The sequence below is a fragment of the Bubalus kerabau genome, chromosome 16, assembly GCF_029407905.1.
Source record: "Bubalus kerabau isolate K-KA32 ecotype Philippines breed swamp buffalo chromosome 16, PCC_UOA_SB_1v2, whole genome shotgun sequence".
NCBI classification, from domain to species: Eukaryota; Metazoa; Chordata; class Mammalia; order Artiodactyla; family Bovidae; genus Bubalus; species Bubalus kerabau.
Genome location: NC_073639.1, coordinates 65,162,958 through 65,177,737, shown reverse-complemented (window position 1 = coordinate 65,177,737; position 14,780 = coordinate 65,162,958). Strand labels below are relative to the sequence as shown.

Genomic DNA, 14,780 nt, shown 5'->3' with positions numbered 1-14,780 from the left:
CTAGTTACGGTACTTCTCTGTGCCTGCATTACCTCAACTGTTAAAATAGGTAATGACGTAAGCAGCATTTCCCTGCGTGTGTGCGCGCGTGCACACGCTTGGAGGAGGGTGATTCACTGCAGTGGTGGCTATGACATTGCCCACGTGGGCCTTACACACTCAACATTCATTCACTAGCAAGAATTGATCAGATATTCAAAACATGCCAGGCACTGTTACAAGGTCCTGGAGATACCTCACAACAGGTACCAAAAAAAAAAAAAATCCCATGATGTTTACATTGAGGAGGTAGATAAATAAACATAGTGCATATGATGTTGGTGAATGCTCTGGAAAAACCAAAGCACAGTTGAGGGGTGGGAGTGGGTTTGCTATATATATGTATATGTGTAATTTTTTTCAGGGGCACATTGCTTGCACTCTCAGCTTGCGAGATCTTAGTTCCCCAAACAGGGATAGAAAATATGCCCCCTGTATTGGAAGTACGTGGAGTCCTAACCACTGGACCACCAGGGAATTCAACTTTTTAAAGTTCCACATATAGGTAGAAGCTGGAAAGACTCCTGTTCTGGGCAGGTTTCTCTGAACTGACTGATATTTTAGACTCTATCCCTCTGGGAACAATTCTGGGGCCAGTCAGCTGGTAATACCCCATCCCTGCCTACCCTTTGCTGACTCCTGTCTCCTGGATGTTTTTTTTAATACTTTTAATTTTGTATTGGGGTATTGCTGATTAACAAACAGTGCTATGACAGTTTCTGGTGGGCAGTGAAGGGACTCAGCCATACACGTGCATCCATTCTCCCCCAAACTCCCCTCCCATCCAGGCTGCCGCATAACATTGAGCAGAGTTCCCTGTGCTGCACAGTAGGTCCTTGTTGGTTATCCATTTTAAATATAGCAGTGTGTGCATGTCCATGCCCCACAAATTCCCTAACAGTCCCTTCCCCCGCATCCTTCCCCTGTCTCCTGGATTTCAGGTACATGTGCTGTCTCTCCTGGCTGGAAATCAGCCTGTAGCCGTGTCAGTAGGGCGGGTTTTCCCTGAAATCTCACGGTACCTGCTCTTTGTCAAGGTGGGGGTGGAGACTTCCCCTCTGCAAGCCCATGTGGATCTGTGTGTAACCCGAGGGGTTAGGGCGGTTCTCAAACTTGGGGCTCCAGGTGTCCCAGGGGCTGCTATAGGTGGTGCAGGGGTGTTGGGGGTGCTCCCTGCAGGACCAAGGCAGCCCCGGCGGTTCCTCTTCTGTCTGGTTTATAGGCTGGCTTCAGTATGTGCTGTCCTTGAAGACAGGGTTTTGTGTTTGAGAGGATTGGCTTGACGTGGACCAGAGCTGAGTGTCCATCATCGGTTCACACCCACCCCCGCACCGGGACTTCCCAAGTGGTGCTAGTGGTATAAAGAACCTGCCTGCCAATGCAGGTGACATAAGAGACACAAGTTCGATCCCTGGGTTGGGAGATCCCCTGGAGGAGGACAAGGCAACCCACACCGGTATTCTTGCCTAGGAAATCCCATGGACACGGGAATCTGGCAGGCTACAGTCCATGGGGTTGCAGAGAGTCGGACACTATTGAAGTGACTTAGCACTCAGGAACAAGGGGCTCACTACCCCACTCCTAGTGGTTCTGTGATACAATTATTCTGTTATCAGGAAGGTCTTCCCAGTAGAATGAGGCTGCCTTCCTGTCTGGTTCTGCCTTCCCAGCTGGTCCTGCTTCTACTGGAGGCCGGTGTCCCATCTCAAGCCCCTCTTGTTCAGCACGGCTGTCCCTCACTGGCTCCCTGACATTCAGAGATGCCCCCTCCTGGCACACACGCCCAGCAGGAGTTGGAGTCCCGACCTCCATGTGGGGCCCCAGGGTTCCCAGGGGCAGGGGGCATGGAGGATGTTGAGAGCCGGGGCTGACAGCAGGCACACTGAGATGGGAGGGAGGGAGACAGTCATAGAAGAACTCAAAGAGGAGCTTTGTTTCGATAAAAAAGCACTTATGAAAATGAAAGTTTGCACAATAGAAAAGTAAAGGGAATTCCCCGGTGGTCCGGTGGCTTGGACTCATGCTGTCACTGCTGAGGGCGCAGGTTCAATCCCTGGTCAGGGAACTAAGATCCCACAAGCCACAAGGCATGGCCAGGGGTAGGGGTGGGGATGGATTTAAGAAAAGTGAGTAAGGGTTGGGCTTCCTGAGGAAAAAACCAAACACTCAAACGAGTTCAGTTCACAGCCTTGCTGGCTACTGCCTTTCCGGCCGCTGCACACAGTGGTCTCAGGAGAAACCAGGTTAACTAACTGGCGTGGGCCATGGGCTCCCAGCAGACACAGGAATACTATTTACAATGAGGCACTGGGTCATGCTGCAGAAAACTCTGTGGGGGAGGGGTCCTCACTGGGACAGCCTGTCCATGCCCAGCTGCTTCTTGAGCGCCACCAGCTGCGCCAGGCTGATGTTGCTGCCCCCACAGACAATGACCACAAGGGAGGACAGCGGGGTGCGGAGTTTCCCCTCTCCTTGCAGCTTCTGAATCACGTTGCTGTAGACGGCGGCCAGGGCGGCCCCACAGGCGGGCTCCACCAGGATCTTCTCGTCATCTGCCAGAGGAAGAGGATGGTGGAGCTGGAGCCAGGAAACCTCCGGGCCACTGGCGAAGCCATCAGCTGTCAGCCCTGGCCACAGACTGGTCCTGGACCACCCCCCCACCCCCCCATCATTACCGTCCATTGACCTTCTAGGGCCTGAGTCAGGGCTGAATTTCAACATCAGCGCTAACACTGCTATGCTTGTAATTTCCTGAGCATTGTGTTAACGTCATCTGAGCAAGAGTGCCAGCACTGATTGGCCAAACTAACTCCCAGTACAGGAGAATTAAATGGCAGTATGAGTGAGTGTGTGTGTGTGGGTGTAAGATCCCTGTTCCAGGATGAACCCCGTCAAAGACCAGCTGAGGGACTTCCCTCGTGGTCCAGCTAAGACTGTGCTTCCGCAGCACACGGTGCAGGTTTGACCCCTGGTTGGGCAGCTGAGATCGCCCGTTGCTGCTGCTGTTCAGTTGCTAAATGGTCTCTGACTGACTCTTTGCGGCCTGATGGACTGTAGCTCTCCAGGCTCCTCTGCCCATGGGCGTCTCCAGGCAAGAATACTGGAGTGGGTAGCCATTCCCTTCTCCAGGGGATCTTCCCGACCCGGGGTCGAACCCGAGTCTCCAACGTTGCCTGTACTGGCAGGTGGATTCTTTACCACTGAGCCACCTGGGAAGCCCATGCTATGTGGCAAAAATAAAAAAGCTTATCTGGAAGAGTAAAAGGAGAATCAAAAGGATATTTTAAAGAGTCCAACCTAGTCACAGACTCACCTCTGAATCCAAACCTGAGGCCCATAATTTCCTTTTTCAACTGACTACATTGCTCAGAACCAACATTTTACATACTCAGTTATTTTCCCCTGCTCTTACATTATCTGACTTTTATCATTTGTCCCCTTGGTCTTCCTGTTTTAACCCCTGGACTGCAGTAACTTTCATTAATGGGAAGTTCCACAGGCAGACAGGAGACAGAATTGCGAATGACAGCCCTTGGGGTGCCAAATGGACGCCACATAACCCTTAGTCAGCAGGGGTGGGTCTCAAAAGGACTTAGCACATACATACCCACAAACTTCTCAAGAGCGGCCACAGCTTCCTGGTCTGAGACAACTTCAGAGAAAATGGGATGTTCCCGATAAACCTTCATAGCCTGCGCTGCCACGGTGGTCACGCCCAGGGCTTTGGCAACACTGGGAGGGACAAAGATGGAGGAAAGGGGAAAGAGACAAGAGAGAGGAGGGAGGCAGACCATGTGATTACCTTCTGGCCAATAAGAGGTAAGTGGACATATCTGTGTCTTTAAAGGAAAAGTCAGCTTCTGCCCTGACTTCTTGCCAGACGGAGTGTGGGTGTGATAGCCAGCACCTAAGCAGCTTTCTTGGGCCATAAGTCTATACGATGAGGATGATGGAGAACAAAATCAAGGGTCCTTGGCCCCTGGCTTCATGGAGCTAGACTTTTTTATATGAGAGGAAATAAAGTTCAATTTTGTTTAAACCACTGTTATTTTGGACTCCTGTATAATGGGGCTAAACCTAATATTAGTCAAACACCATCTGGGAAAGGTTTGGGGCTGGGATATGAACCCCTTGGGAGCAGGCACTGTGTTTATTCACCACTGTCTTTCTAGGATTGACCAGTGCCTTGCACTTTTTAGGGGCTCAGTAAATGGTAAATTAATGAGGTGTGTTAAACCCTACCACAGAGGAACCCAATAAAGGATTGTTAGCCTTTTCATGCTAGGAAGTGTGATGTTCATGGTACAGAGTCGCACGGACTTGAGTTCATTAACAGCCATACCACTCACTGGTTGTGTGACCCTAAGTGACCAAAGCCTCAGTTTCCTCACCTGCAAAATGGGGCTGGCATAGGGATCTACCTCGCCACCAGCACCGAGGGGGGAGCTTCCCACAACACTCGCTGAATATAACGGCAGCCTCCCTGGCTGCTTACCTGGTAATGCAGGGCAGGGTGACGAGCTTGCCGGCCTTGGTGGAAGCGTGGAAGCTCTCTGCTCCGATGGTCTCCATGGTGACGACGGGCACGTCCCTCCAGCCCACCTCTGCCAGCCCCTGAACCACTCCGCACAAGAGGCCTCCGCCCCCTACTGCCAGCACAATGGCCCCTGGCTTTTCGGTCATCGTCTCCTTCAGCTCCTTCACGATGGAAGAGTGGCCTTCCCTGGAGGAGGTGGGTGGGGAAGGGGGGCTCAGGTCAGGGCTGCGCTGCCTGGAGACACCAGGCAGGGGTCCTGAAGATGCTGCTTACCCTCTGTTTGCCCTCATCCCAGGCAGCTGATGGGCCTTGAAGCTGGTTCCCTCAAACCTGACTCTACCCTATTTCCAGCTGCCAACACCTGCATCTCCACCTGTCTTCCTGTGGCCTCTGGAGCACTGTGAATGTGGCGGCTGGCAGTGCCAGGAAGCGAAACCCCCAGGAGCGGCCCTCAATCTATTACAGGAATTAAGAATTACAGGAATCGATGCATAGACACTCCTTGCCCAACATCCTCTCCCACGGGTTCGACAACCCTGGTCATGGTCCATGCTGGCTCCCAGGAGCCCCAGAGGGATTAAGCTCCACCCGCCCACAGTGGTTACCAGTCCATCACTACCCTTCCTTTCTTATCTCTCTTCCCCAGTCTTCGAATCAGTCACCTCCCAAGTCAACTGCTTTCCCTGAGGTCTTTGTCTCAGGTTCTGCTTCCAGGGGCCCCAATCACACACACACACACACACACACACACACACACCCCTGTGTATCTGAGCCCAAGCATTCGCCCATGGTCCAGGAGAACGGGCACTGGCGCACATGGGTGAGGGCACCAGCAGGCGTGCCTGTGTGTGTGCTTCCGTGTGATGTGCACACACGTGTATGCTGCTGTGCATGATGGTGTGTATTGGGGCAACTGTCCACTCAGTGGTGTAGAGGCATGGTCACTGCCCACCCCGGTTGACTGGGGCCTCCACATACCAGATGAGGGGGTCGTCAAAGGGAGGGACGTAGACCCAGCCTGAGTTGTTTTTCTCCAGATCCTTGGCCACCCTGATGGCCTCATCCAATGTCTGCAAGATCACAGAGAAAGCGAGAGGGATGAGGGGCCAGGGGACTTGGCCCGGTGCCCTCTGTGGCCCTGGCTCCAGGTTGGTACTCACCTCACCCACCACTTTGACCGTGGCGCCCTCATTCTTGAGCCGCTGGATGGTGAGGGCAGGCGTGGTGCTGGGCACGACAATCGTGGCGGGGATGCCCAGCTTCCTGGCAGCATAGGCGGCTGCCATGCCTGCATTGCCCGCTGCCAGGGGTGGAGGGTAGACAGTGTTGGTGGGGTTGAACCCTCCCTGCATGAGGGCTGGCCACCCTTTGGTATTCTAAATTGGGACTTCTGCAGATGTTTGCAATGGCTCATTTCTGGGGGAACCAGGGCTCAGAGAGGTGGAGCCCCTGACCCCAGGACACACAGCAGAGGACAGGAGGAGGCGTGCAGGCCACTTACCTGAGGAGCAGACGAAATGCTCACAGCCCCGCTCGGCCCACTGCGGAGACAGAGAAGGGAGAAGGTCAGGCCTGACATCTTTTCTCCCCAAAGAGACTAACTGGTTCAGGGATAGGTGAAGGAGAGGAAGGTCACTGATGGCTCTGGCATCAGTCCACGAGGGGACCCTCCAGACTGACGCCCCTTAACCAGAGGAGGTGCCAACGGAGGGTGCCTGTGGGGAGTCAGCAGGGCCCAGCCTGGAACTCCTAGGATGTCACATGGCAGTGGCCCTGCCCTGCCCACAAAGGGGATCTGCCCAGATGAGGCTGTACCATTTTGCAGAGGTGTCCGATGCCCCGGATCTTGAAGGAGCCTGAGGGCTGGGCACTGTCTAGCTTGAGATAGACCGTGGTGCCAGCCACTTTAGACAGAGTCATGCTGTCACGGACCGGAGTTTCCATGTGCAAGGGTCTTCCTGACATCATTGCTGGGAGAAAGGAAGGAAACCCAAAGGGTTAGGGGAGTTGGCCCTGGTGCCAGCTACTGCCACTCAGTAGGCAGTGGGGCTGGGAGGGACCCTGTCCCTAACTTTCTAGGAAGCTGAAGACAAGCCCCAGATTATAGCATCCCGGAGACCTGAGTTCAAATCTCAACTCGGCCACCAACTTGACATCGGACAAGCAATCTCCCTTTGGCCTCAGCTGCCTTATCTGTAAAATGGGCAGAGGTCATCTTCTCTCCTCCTACCCCTGCCCACCTCCGGCCCACCCCAACACACACATACATTATGCAAGGAAGCTATTACCATCAGAAATAATATCCAGGGAATTCCCTGGAGCCTCAGTGGTTAGCACTGTGCACTCTCACTGTTGAGGGCCTGGGTTAGATCCCTGGTTGAGGGATCTCACAAGATCTCACAAGCCGAGAGGCATGGTCAAAAAAAGAAAAAGAAATAACATCTAGACCTTGCAGCTTTTGAAGACTATGAGGTAGAAATAGACTCGTGGGTGTTGACTCAGAATGAGCGGCAAGATTATGGCTAAAACAGGGGCAGGGTATCAGGTCTAGTTTGTGCAAAACCTGCAAGGATGCATGTGCATACCCACAATCCATGTGTACAAGACATCTCAGAAAATGCACAAGAAACCCATCAGGGTAGGGGGCCCCTGGGGAGGACTGGCTCACAGCACCTGCTTTTGTACCATTTCAATGTTTTGCTGTGTGCATGTTTATTACATATTTAAATTACGCATCTTTAAAAACTAATCTCTGAGAGTGAAGGAAGTCAGAAAGAGAAAAAGGAATATCATATATCAATGCATAGATATGGAATCTAGAAAAATGGTACCGATGAACCAATTTGCAGGGCAGGAATAGAGACTCAGACACAGAGAGCAGACTTGTGGACAGCAGGGGAAGGAGAGGGTGGGACGAATTGAGAGAGTAGCATTGACATATATACATTACCATGTGCAAAATAGACAGCTGGTGGGAAGCTGCTGTGTAACACAGGAGCTCAGCCCAGTGCTCTGTGATGACTTGGGGGGGTGGGATGGGGTAGGGGGATGGGAGAGAGGTTCAAGAGATGGGGGATATATGTATCCATACAGCTGATTCAGGTTGTTGTAAGGTAGAAACCAACACAACATTGTAAAGCAACTATATTCCAGTAAAAACTTAATAAAAACAACTAACCTTTGGAAAGCCCTGTACCCGTTAGGGAAGGCTTTTTACTATTGTTATTTTTTTGTAATAACTATTATATTATTTTAACAATCACTTATAAAGTGATTACCAGGACTTCCCTGGTGTTCCAGTGGTTAAGAACCTGTCTTGCAATGCAAGAGGATATGGGTTCGATCCTTGGTTGGGGAACCAAGATCCCCCATACTGCAGGGCTGATAAGCCGGCACACCACAGCTAGAGACCACAAAGCGCAAGAAAAGATCCTGCATGACACAAAGATGCTGCATGCCGCAAGTAAGACTTGAGGCAGCCACACAAGTAAATACATATTTAAAGTGATTACCATGTGCCAGGCATTTTCTTAAGTTTTACAGATATTAACTCACTTAATCCTTCTACCAACCCTAGGAAATGCCCAGGATAATTGCCTAATGTTATTGTCCAGTTCTCCTGTTGAGGAAACAGGTTCTGATTGAGTTTTCCAGATTGATCACTGAGCAATTCCTACCCCCCCGACACCGCTTATGATGCAACACTGAGGCTTTTCTAGGTGGAAGGTGGGGTCAGGTCTACACTTCCTTCCCTTGACCCCTGAGTCGGGGTTGGGGGGGAGGGATGGGGGGAGGGGCTGTGACTGCAGGGGAAAGAACACTATGTGACTTCTTCCAAGCAGTGATGTGCTGGTGAACGTTTAATGACAACCTCGTCAAAGGGAAAGTAACCTTGATTTCTATTGTCTGCACGTCTGTGACATTTCAAGCTACTAACAGGATGTCACTGAACAGGGAGTCGGGAAGAAATGGACATTGTCCACTACTGGGAGCCCTGTGTCATCTGGCTGTAGCCCAGCATGGCTCTCAAGGCCGGGTCATATAAGGTGACTGAGCTGCCAGGCCGCTGGGAAGCTCCCTGCATGAACCCAGCTGCCAAGATGGGAGCAAGCCCGGGCGGCATGCCGGGGGCTGCAGGAGGTGCCTCGCCTAACATGTCCAGCTGATATCCTAGCTGATGGGCAGATATGGCGCCTGACTTAGGGAAGACACTAGCCCAGCTACTGTTATCACGCTGCAGCCCCCGAGAGAGACCCAAGCGAGAACTGCCTGGCTGAGTCCAATCAAGCCCGAGCGTCATGACAGAAAGAATTCACCTAGCATGGGTTCGATCCCTGCTCTGGGAAGATTCCACGTGCGGAGGCTCAACTAAGCCCCTTTGCCACAGCTACTGAGCCCGAGTGCTACAACTACTGAAGCCTGCCTGCCCTAGAGCCTGTGCTCTGCAACAAGAGAAGCCACCGCAGTGAGAAGCCTGCACACGGCGGCTAGAGAGTAGCCCCCATTCAGCGCAACTAGAGAAAAAGTCTGAGTGCATCAAGGAAGACCCAGTGTAGCCAAAAACAAATAAACTAATAAAAAAAAAAAAAAAAAAGAAACTGCAGGATTGGCTTGTCAAGATCACACAGTGAGTGACTAGGGGAGAAGGGATTATTATTATTTTTTTTTTATGGCCATGTCTCATGGCTTGTGAGATCTTAGCTCCCCAACCAGGGATTGAACCTGTGCCCTCAGCAGTGAGAGCATGGAGTCCTAACCACTAAATTGCCATGTGATTACAAAGAGAAGAGGTAAGATTTGAACCAGGGAGCCTAGGCCCAGACTCCAGGCTTTCTCCAGGACACAGTAGCAGGGGGGAGGAAGGGTGTCTGTCTGCATGGATTCTGGGTGACTGAGAACCTGAGACCCTGCATGCCACAACTAGCTAGAGTCCCCGGGAGATCCCACATGACACAAAGATCCTGTGTGCTGCAACTGAGACCCAACCAGCCAAATAAATAAATAAAAATTAACTTTTATTAGGACTGGGATTGTGGTTAAGACTCCCCGCTTCCAATGCAGAGGCGAGTGGGGGGCGGTGAGTGGGGTGGGACTGGTTGGGGAATTAAGATCCCACATTCTTAAAAAAAATTAACTACTATTACACATAAACTAAATACAACCACCTTAAGAGGGAGATTCTGTTATTATTACCTCCACCATACAGATGAGGAAACCGAGGCACAAACCTGGCAGTGAACCCAGCCAGTCTGGCTTCAGAGCATGGGTTTTTACGCTCAACTGACTCTTCCTCCCTCTCTTGCCCAGGGAAAACCCAAGGTGGACGCAGACACTCCAGTCCAGGGGATGGAGGTGTGGATGGATAGGGCGGCTTACCAGAGTAAGGTGAGGAGCTGCGCGTCTGAGCTTCAGGCAAAGGAGGAATAGACTGGAGATGGTCTAGATGGACCCACTGGATAGCCGGTCCACAGACATGAAGTGTAGGAGGGGTAGCGTGTCTTCAGAATTGTCCCAGGTGTTAACGGGTCGGGGCTTTATTCCCTCCTGGAGCATCTGAGCAGCCAATGGGACACCAGGACCGGCCACACCCCGGCCAGGCCCCGCCTCTTGGCTCTAGACTCTTGGGGTTTCCCGGAAAGGAACGCCCCTCTCTCTAGCTGGGTCTTTCTCCCAGTCCTGCTAGCCACGCCCCTTCTCCACCCTCAGCTTCATTTCAGAACAAATACCTACTTCACCACAGCTTTTAGGAAGCTGCCAGAGAAGGGTGTGAAATAATACACTTATCTTCGCTAGCACTTGCTTGGTGCTCAGTGGTCAAGAATCAAACCGGGAAGGAAGTGCATGCTATTATTATCCCCATCTTACAGAAAAGGAAACTGAGGCATACAGTAAGAGGGATGAGCTAGCGCTTGAACGCAGCAGCGTGACCCCCAAATCTGCAATCTGAACACAGGTTTTAACTTTTATTTATTTATTGAGTTTAGAAACTCAAATGTTTGTGCTGAAAAGTGAAAGAAAAATAAAGAATAGTCACCCATATGATGCAACAGGACTGTTCTTAACCATATCAGTTCAGTTCAGTTCAGTCGTTCAGTCGTGTCCGACTCTTTGCAACCCCATGAATCGAAGCACGCCAGGCCTCCCTGTCCATCACCAGCTCCCGGAGTTCAGAGTCAGTGATGCCATCCAGGCATCTCATCCTCTGTCGTCCTCTTCTCCTCCTGCCCCCAATCCCTCCCAGCATCAGAGACTTTTCCAATGAGTCAACTCTTCTCAAGAGGTGGCCAAAGTACTGGAGTTTCAGCTTTAGCATCATTTCTTCCAAAGAAATCCCAGGGCTGATCTTCAGAATGGCCTGCTCTTAGTTTCAATTTCATAACAGCTTACCAGAACTTATTTCCCCATAAATGCTTGACTAATACTCTTTAAATTCAAATGTCATTAAACTATATCATGCCTAAATCATGGGTTAAGAATGGAACTATCATGTCAATGTACATGTCTTTTAAAATCTTTTGGCTGCCCAGCAGGGCACGTGGGATCTCAGTTTCTCGACCAGGTATGGAACCCATGCCCCCTGATTTGACAGCATGGGGCCTTAACCACTGGACCATCAGAGAAGTACCATGTCAGCATATTTTTAAGCATTAAAAAGAGAACTCAGAAAAATCCCAAGTGTTGTTAAGTATTGGGGATATAAAATTTCAAAGTGAAATTCAACAGAAAGAGGGACGTGATAAGCCACTAGTATTACTTAATCACAAAAGCTGAACACAATTTTTTAAAATTGCCATCCCCTGTTAGCCTTTTTAACTCCTTTGTCCTAAAGGAGCAATATAGGTGAGACCTAGAAGGGTCAGGGTTGCTGGCTCTGCCCTTTACTAGATGTGTGGCCCTAGGCGAGTCATGTTGTGTCCTGGGGACTCCGTTTGTTCATCTGTAAAATGGGGATAATATTAATATCACCCTTCTAAGATTAGATGACACCATAATATATTTATGTAACAGGCCTGGTGTCAGGTGACTGTTCAGTAAGTGCTGGCAGCCATCACTACCTTTATAACCATCATCTTCATCACAGAAGTGGAAGATTTTGCCTCCTTGCCCCGTGCCAAGCCTCGGTCTGTCTCTGGCTGTGTGCAGGGGTCTGTATGTGGTGCCCATGCATGAATGCCACACCCACATGCGTCCGGTCAGCTTTCTTCCTGGCCCCTTCAGCAAAGGTTTCCTGTCCCGCTAGCCAGGACAAGAATATGGATAATATAGAAGGGAGGGTGCTGTGCTTAGTCACTCAATGGTGTCCAACTCTTTGTGACCCCATGGACTGCAGCCCGCCAGGCTCCTCTGTCCATGGGGATTTGCCAGGCAAGAATACTGGAGTGGGTTGCCATGCCCTCCTCCAGGGGATCTTCCCAACCCAGGGATCGAATCCAGATCTCATGCATTGCAGGTGGATTCTTTACTGACTGAGCCACCAGCGAAGCCCAAGAATACTGCAGTGGGTAGCCTATCCCTTCTCCAGGGGATCTTCTTGACCCAGGAATCAAACCAGGGTCTCCTGAATTACAGGAGGATTCTTTACCAGCTTAGCTACCAGGGAAGCCCATAGAAGGCAGAGAGAATACAAATAGCCTGTACATTTGTCTCCATGGGACAGGCTGTCCCCTCTTGCGGGCCCCCTCTGACCTTCCACAGGTACTTCCAAGCCCCCTCCATAGTGGAACATCCTCGGGTGTGTGCTGGGGATCCAGGTTGGCGGAGCTGAAGGGAGTGGGCATCAGGAAGCTCACGTGTAGCCCCACTCCCCCGAATGTATACAGTTGGTTCTTATCTCACCTGAGCATCTGCTTGTGCCTGATTCCATGTCAAGTATTTCCTATGTGATGTGGGGCTTCAGTTACCCCTGAGACAACCAGGTGAGTGGGCATTTTGAGTCCCATGTCACAGGTGAAGAAACAGGCTCAGAAATGAAATAAAATTGCTCAAGATCGCCCAGGAGGCAAGGATGAAATGTGTCGACTGAAATAAAAATGCACGAGCTGAGAGCTGCGAGTTTCAGTTTTATTTGGGAACTTACTGAGGACAATAGCCGGGCAGATACCCTCCCAGAAAGCTCAGAGGAGCTGCTCCAAAGAGGGTGGGGAGCTCAGTATATATGTATAGTTTGGTGAAAGGGGTATACCTCTCGGTAGAAGGTTGCTGCTGGTCACCAGGAACAGAATTCTCCATTAATGATTTTAGTGTCTTTCTAGATATGAGAAGATACAAGAAATCGGGTTCCTAAAAACTTCTCCTGGAAATATCCAACTGTCCTAAGACCTGTTCTGCTGGTTTTCCCAGAGCTCAGAGGGCCTCATTCCTGATCTCAGCCCTGACTTCCTTTTGGGCAGGATGTGTCAAAAGTCAGCGATTGCTAGCAATCGGAGAAGGCAATGGTACCCCACTCCAGTACTCCTGCCTGGAAAATCCCATGGATGGAGGAACCTGGTAGGCTGCAGTCCATGGGGTTGCTAGGAGTTGGACACGACTGAGCGACTTCATTTTCACTTTTCACTTTCATGCATTAGAGAAGGAAATGGCAACCCACTCCAGTGTTCTTGCCTGGAGAATCCCAGGGATGGGGGAGCCTGGAGGGCTGCAGTCCATGGGGTCGCAAAAGAGTCAGACACAACTTAGTGCTGCTGCTGCTGTATCGTTCCATTTGCTTCAACAGATATGAATCACAGGACTTCCCTGGTGGTCCAGTGGTTAAGACTCTGACTTCCAGAGCAGGGAGTGCAGGTTCAATCCCTGGCTGGGGACCTAAGATCCCACAGGAATGTGGCCAAAAGGACCAAAACATAAAACAGAAGCAATATAGTAGCAAAATCAATAAAGACTTTTTAAAAAAAAAAAAAGAAAGGATAATGGCTATGATCTGAAAAACACCAAATTAAAGAAATCAATCATATAAGAACCAAAAAGAAAGAAAAAGACAAAATGTCTGTCGTTGTTGACATCCTGTCTGGGCATTTATTTTAAAAAGTGACTTTATTGAGATATGATTCACAAAGCCTACAATTCAACCATTTACAGAGTATCAGCTTAGAATACTGACATCACTCTGGAACCTAGCAGGGCCCTGTTGGGTTCCCAGGTATGGAGGCATTTCTGTCCCCCATTTCTTGTAGGCAAGACTCTAGCCATTATGACCTCTCCTGAGTTCCAAAGGGCAATTTGAACAGTTACTAATCAAAAGAGGAGTAGCCGAGAAATCACCTGAAGCAAGGTTAAAGAGACCTGAAAAGTTCATTAAGATTAGAAGACCATTTGAGACTTAAGGGACTGCAAGTCCTGCTCACACTGTAATCTTGTTAGAGACCCTACCTTTGACCCATGATTATAAAAACCCTCATTAAGTTCTTTGGAATTGTTGTTCAGTCACTCAGTGGTGTCTGACTCTTTGCTACCCCATTGACTGCAGCACACCAGGCTTCCCAGTCCTTCACCATCTCCCGGAACTTGCTCAAACTCATGTCCATTGAGTCGGTGATGCCATCCAACCATCTCATCTTCTGTCACCCCCTTCTCCTCCTGCCTTCAATCTTTCCCAGCATCAGGGTCTTTTCTAATGAGTCGGCTCTTTGCATCAGGTGGCCAAAGTATTGAAGCTTCATCATCAGTCCTTCCAATGAATATTCATGATTGATTTCCTTTAGGATGGACTGGTTTGATCTCCTTACAGTCCAAGGGACTCTCTGGAGTTGAGACACATAGTTTTTCGAGGCAGGAGCCTGGAGTGTCTCCCTTTGCCCGGCAAAGCAATTTTTTCCTACTTCATCCAAAACTCTTTTCTGGGATCTGATTAGACATCAGTGTACAGAGAGGCTGAGCTTTCAGTAACGTTATGAGGATTTTATGGTCTAATTGATGTACAGTTGTAGGCAGTGCCTAGCACATGGCAGGCACTTAACAGAGGATGGCTATTTTCATTTTCTGGTACTCAAGAGGGCATTGTTGTCCCTAGCTCTGGGTAATAGGGTACCAGGGCTATCCTCTCCCATTTAGTCCTTTCTTGAAAGGTCTTGAGAAGTAGGGGAGGAAATTGAAAGTCCTCTTCCCCCATTTGCCCTTTGGAGGGTGACTCAGACTGTAAAGAATCCACCTACAATGCAGGAGACCCCAGGTTCGATCCCTGGGCTGGGAAGATCCCCTGGAGAAGGAA

General features: G+C 50.2%; 1 protein-coding gene across 1 annotated transcript; it reads right to left on the bottom strand.

Annotated features, from left to right (window-relative positions):
• Window positions 1–1,948: 1,948 nt before the first annotated feature.
• SDS (serine dehydratase) lies at window positions 1,949–10,104 on the bottom strand. Its single transcript, XM_055549370.1, has 8 exons — window positions 9,953–10,104; window positions 6,392–6,546; window positions 6,078–6,117; window positions 5,737–5,876; window positions 5,555–5,646; window positions 4,535–4,762; window positions 3,647–3,771; window positions 1,949–2,591 (listed from the first exon to the last, which is right to left on the bottom strand). The coding sequence occupies exons 2-8, from the start codon at window positions 6,542–6,544 to the stop codon at window positions 2,386–2,388; spliced, it is 984 nt and encodes a 327-aa protein (XP_055405345.1). The 5' UTR covers window positions 6,545–6,546; window positions 9,953–10,104; the 3' UTR covers window positions 1,949–2,385.
• Between the last annotated feature and the right edge of the window lie 4,676 nt (window positions 10,105–14,780).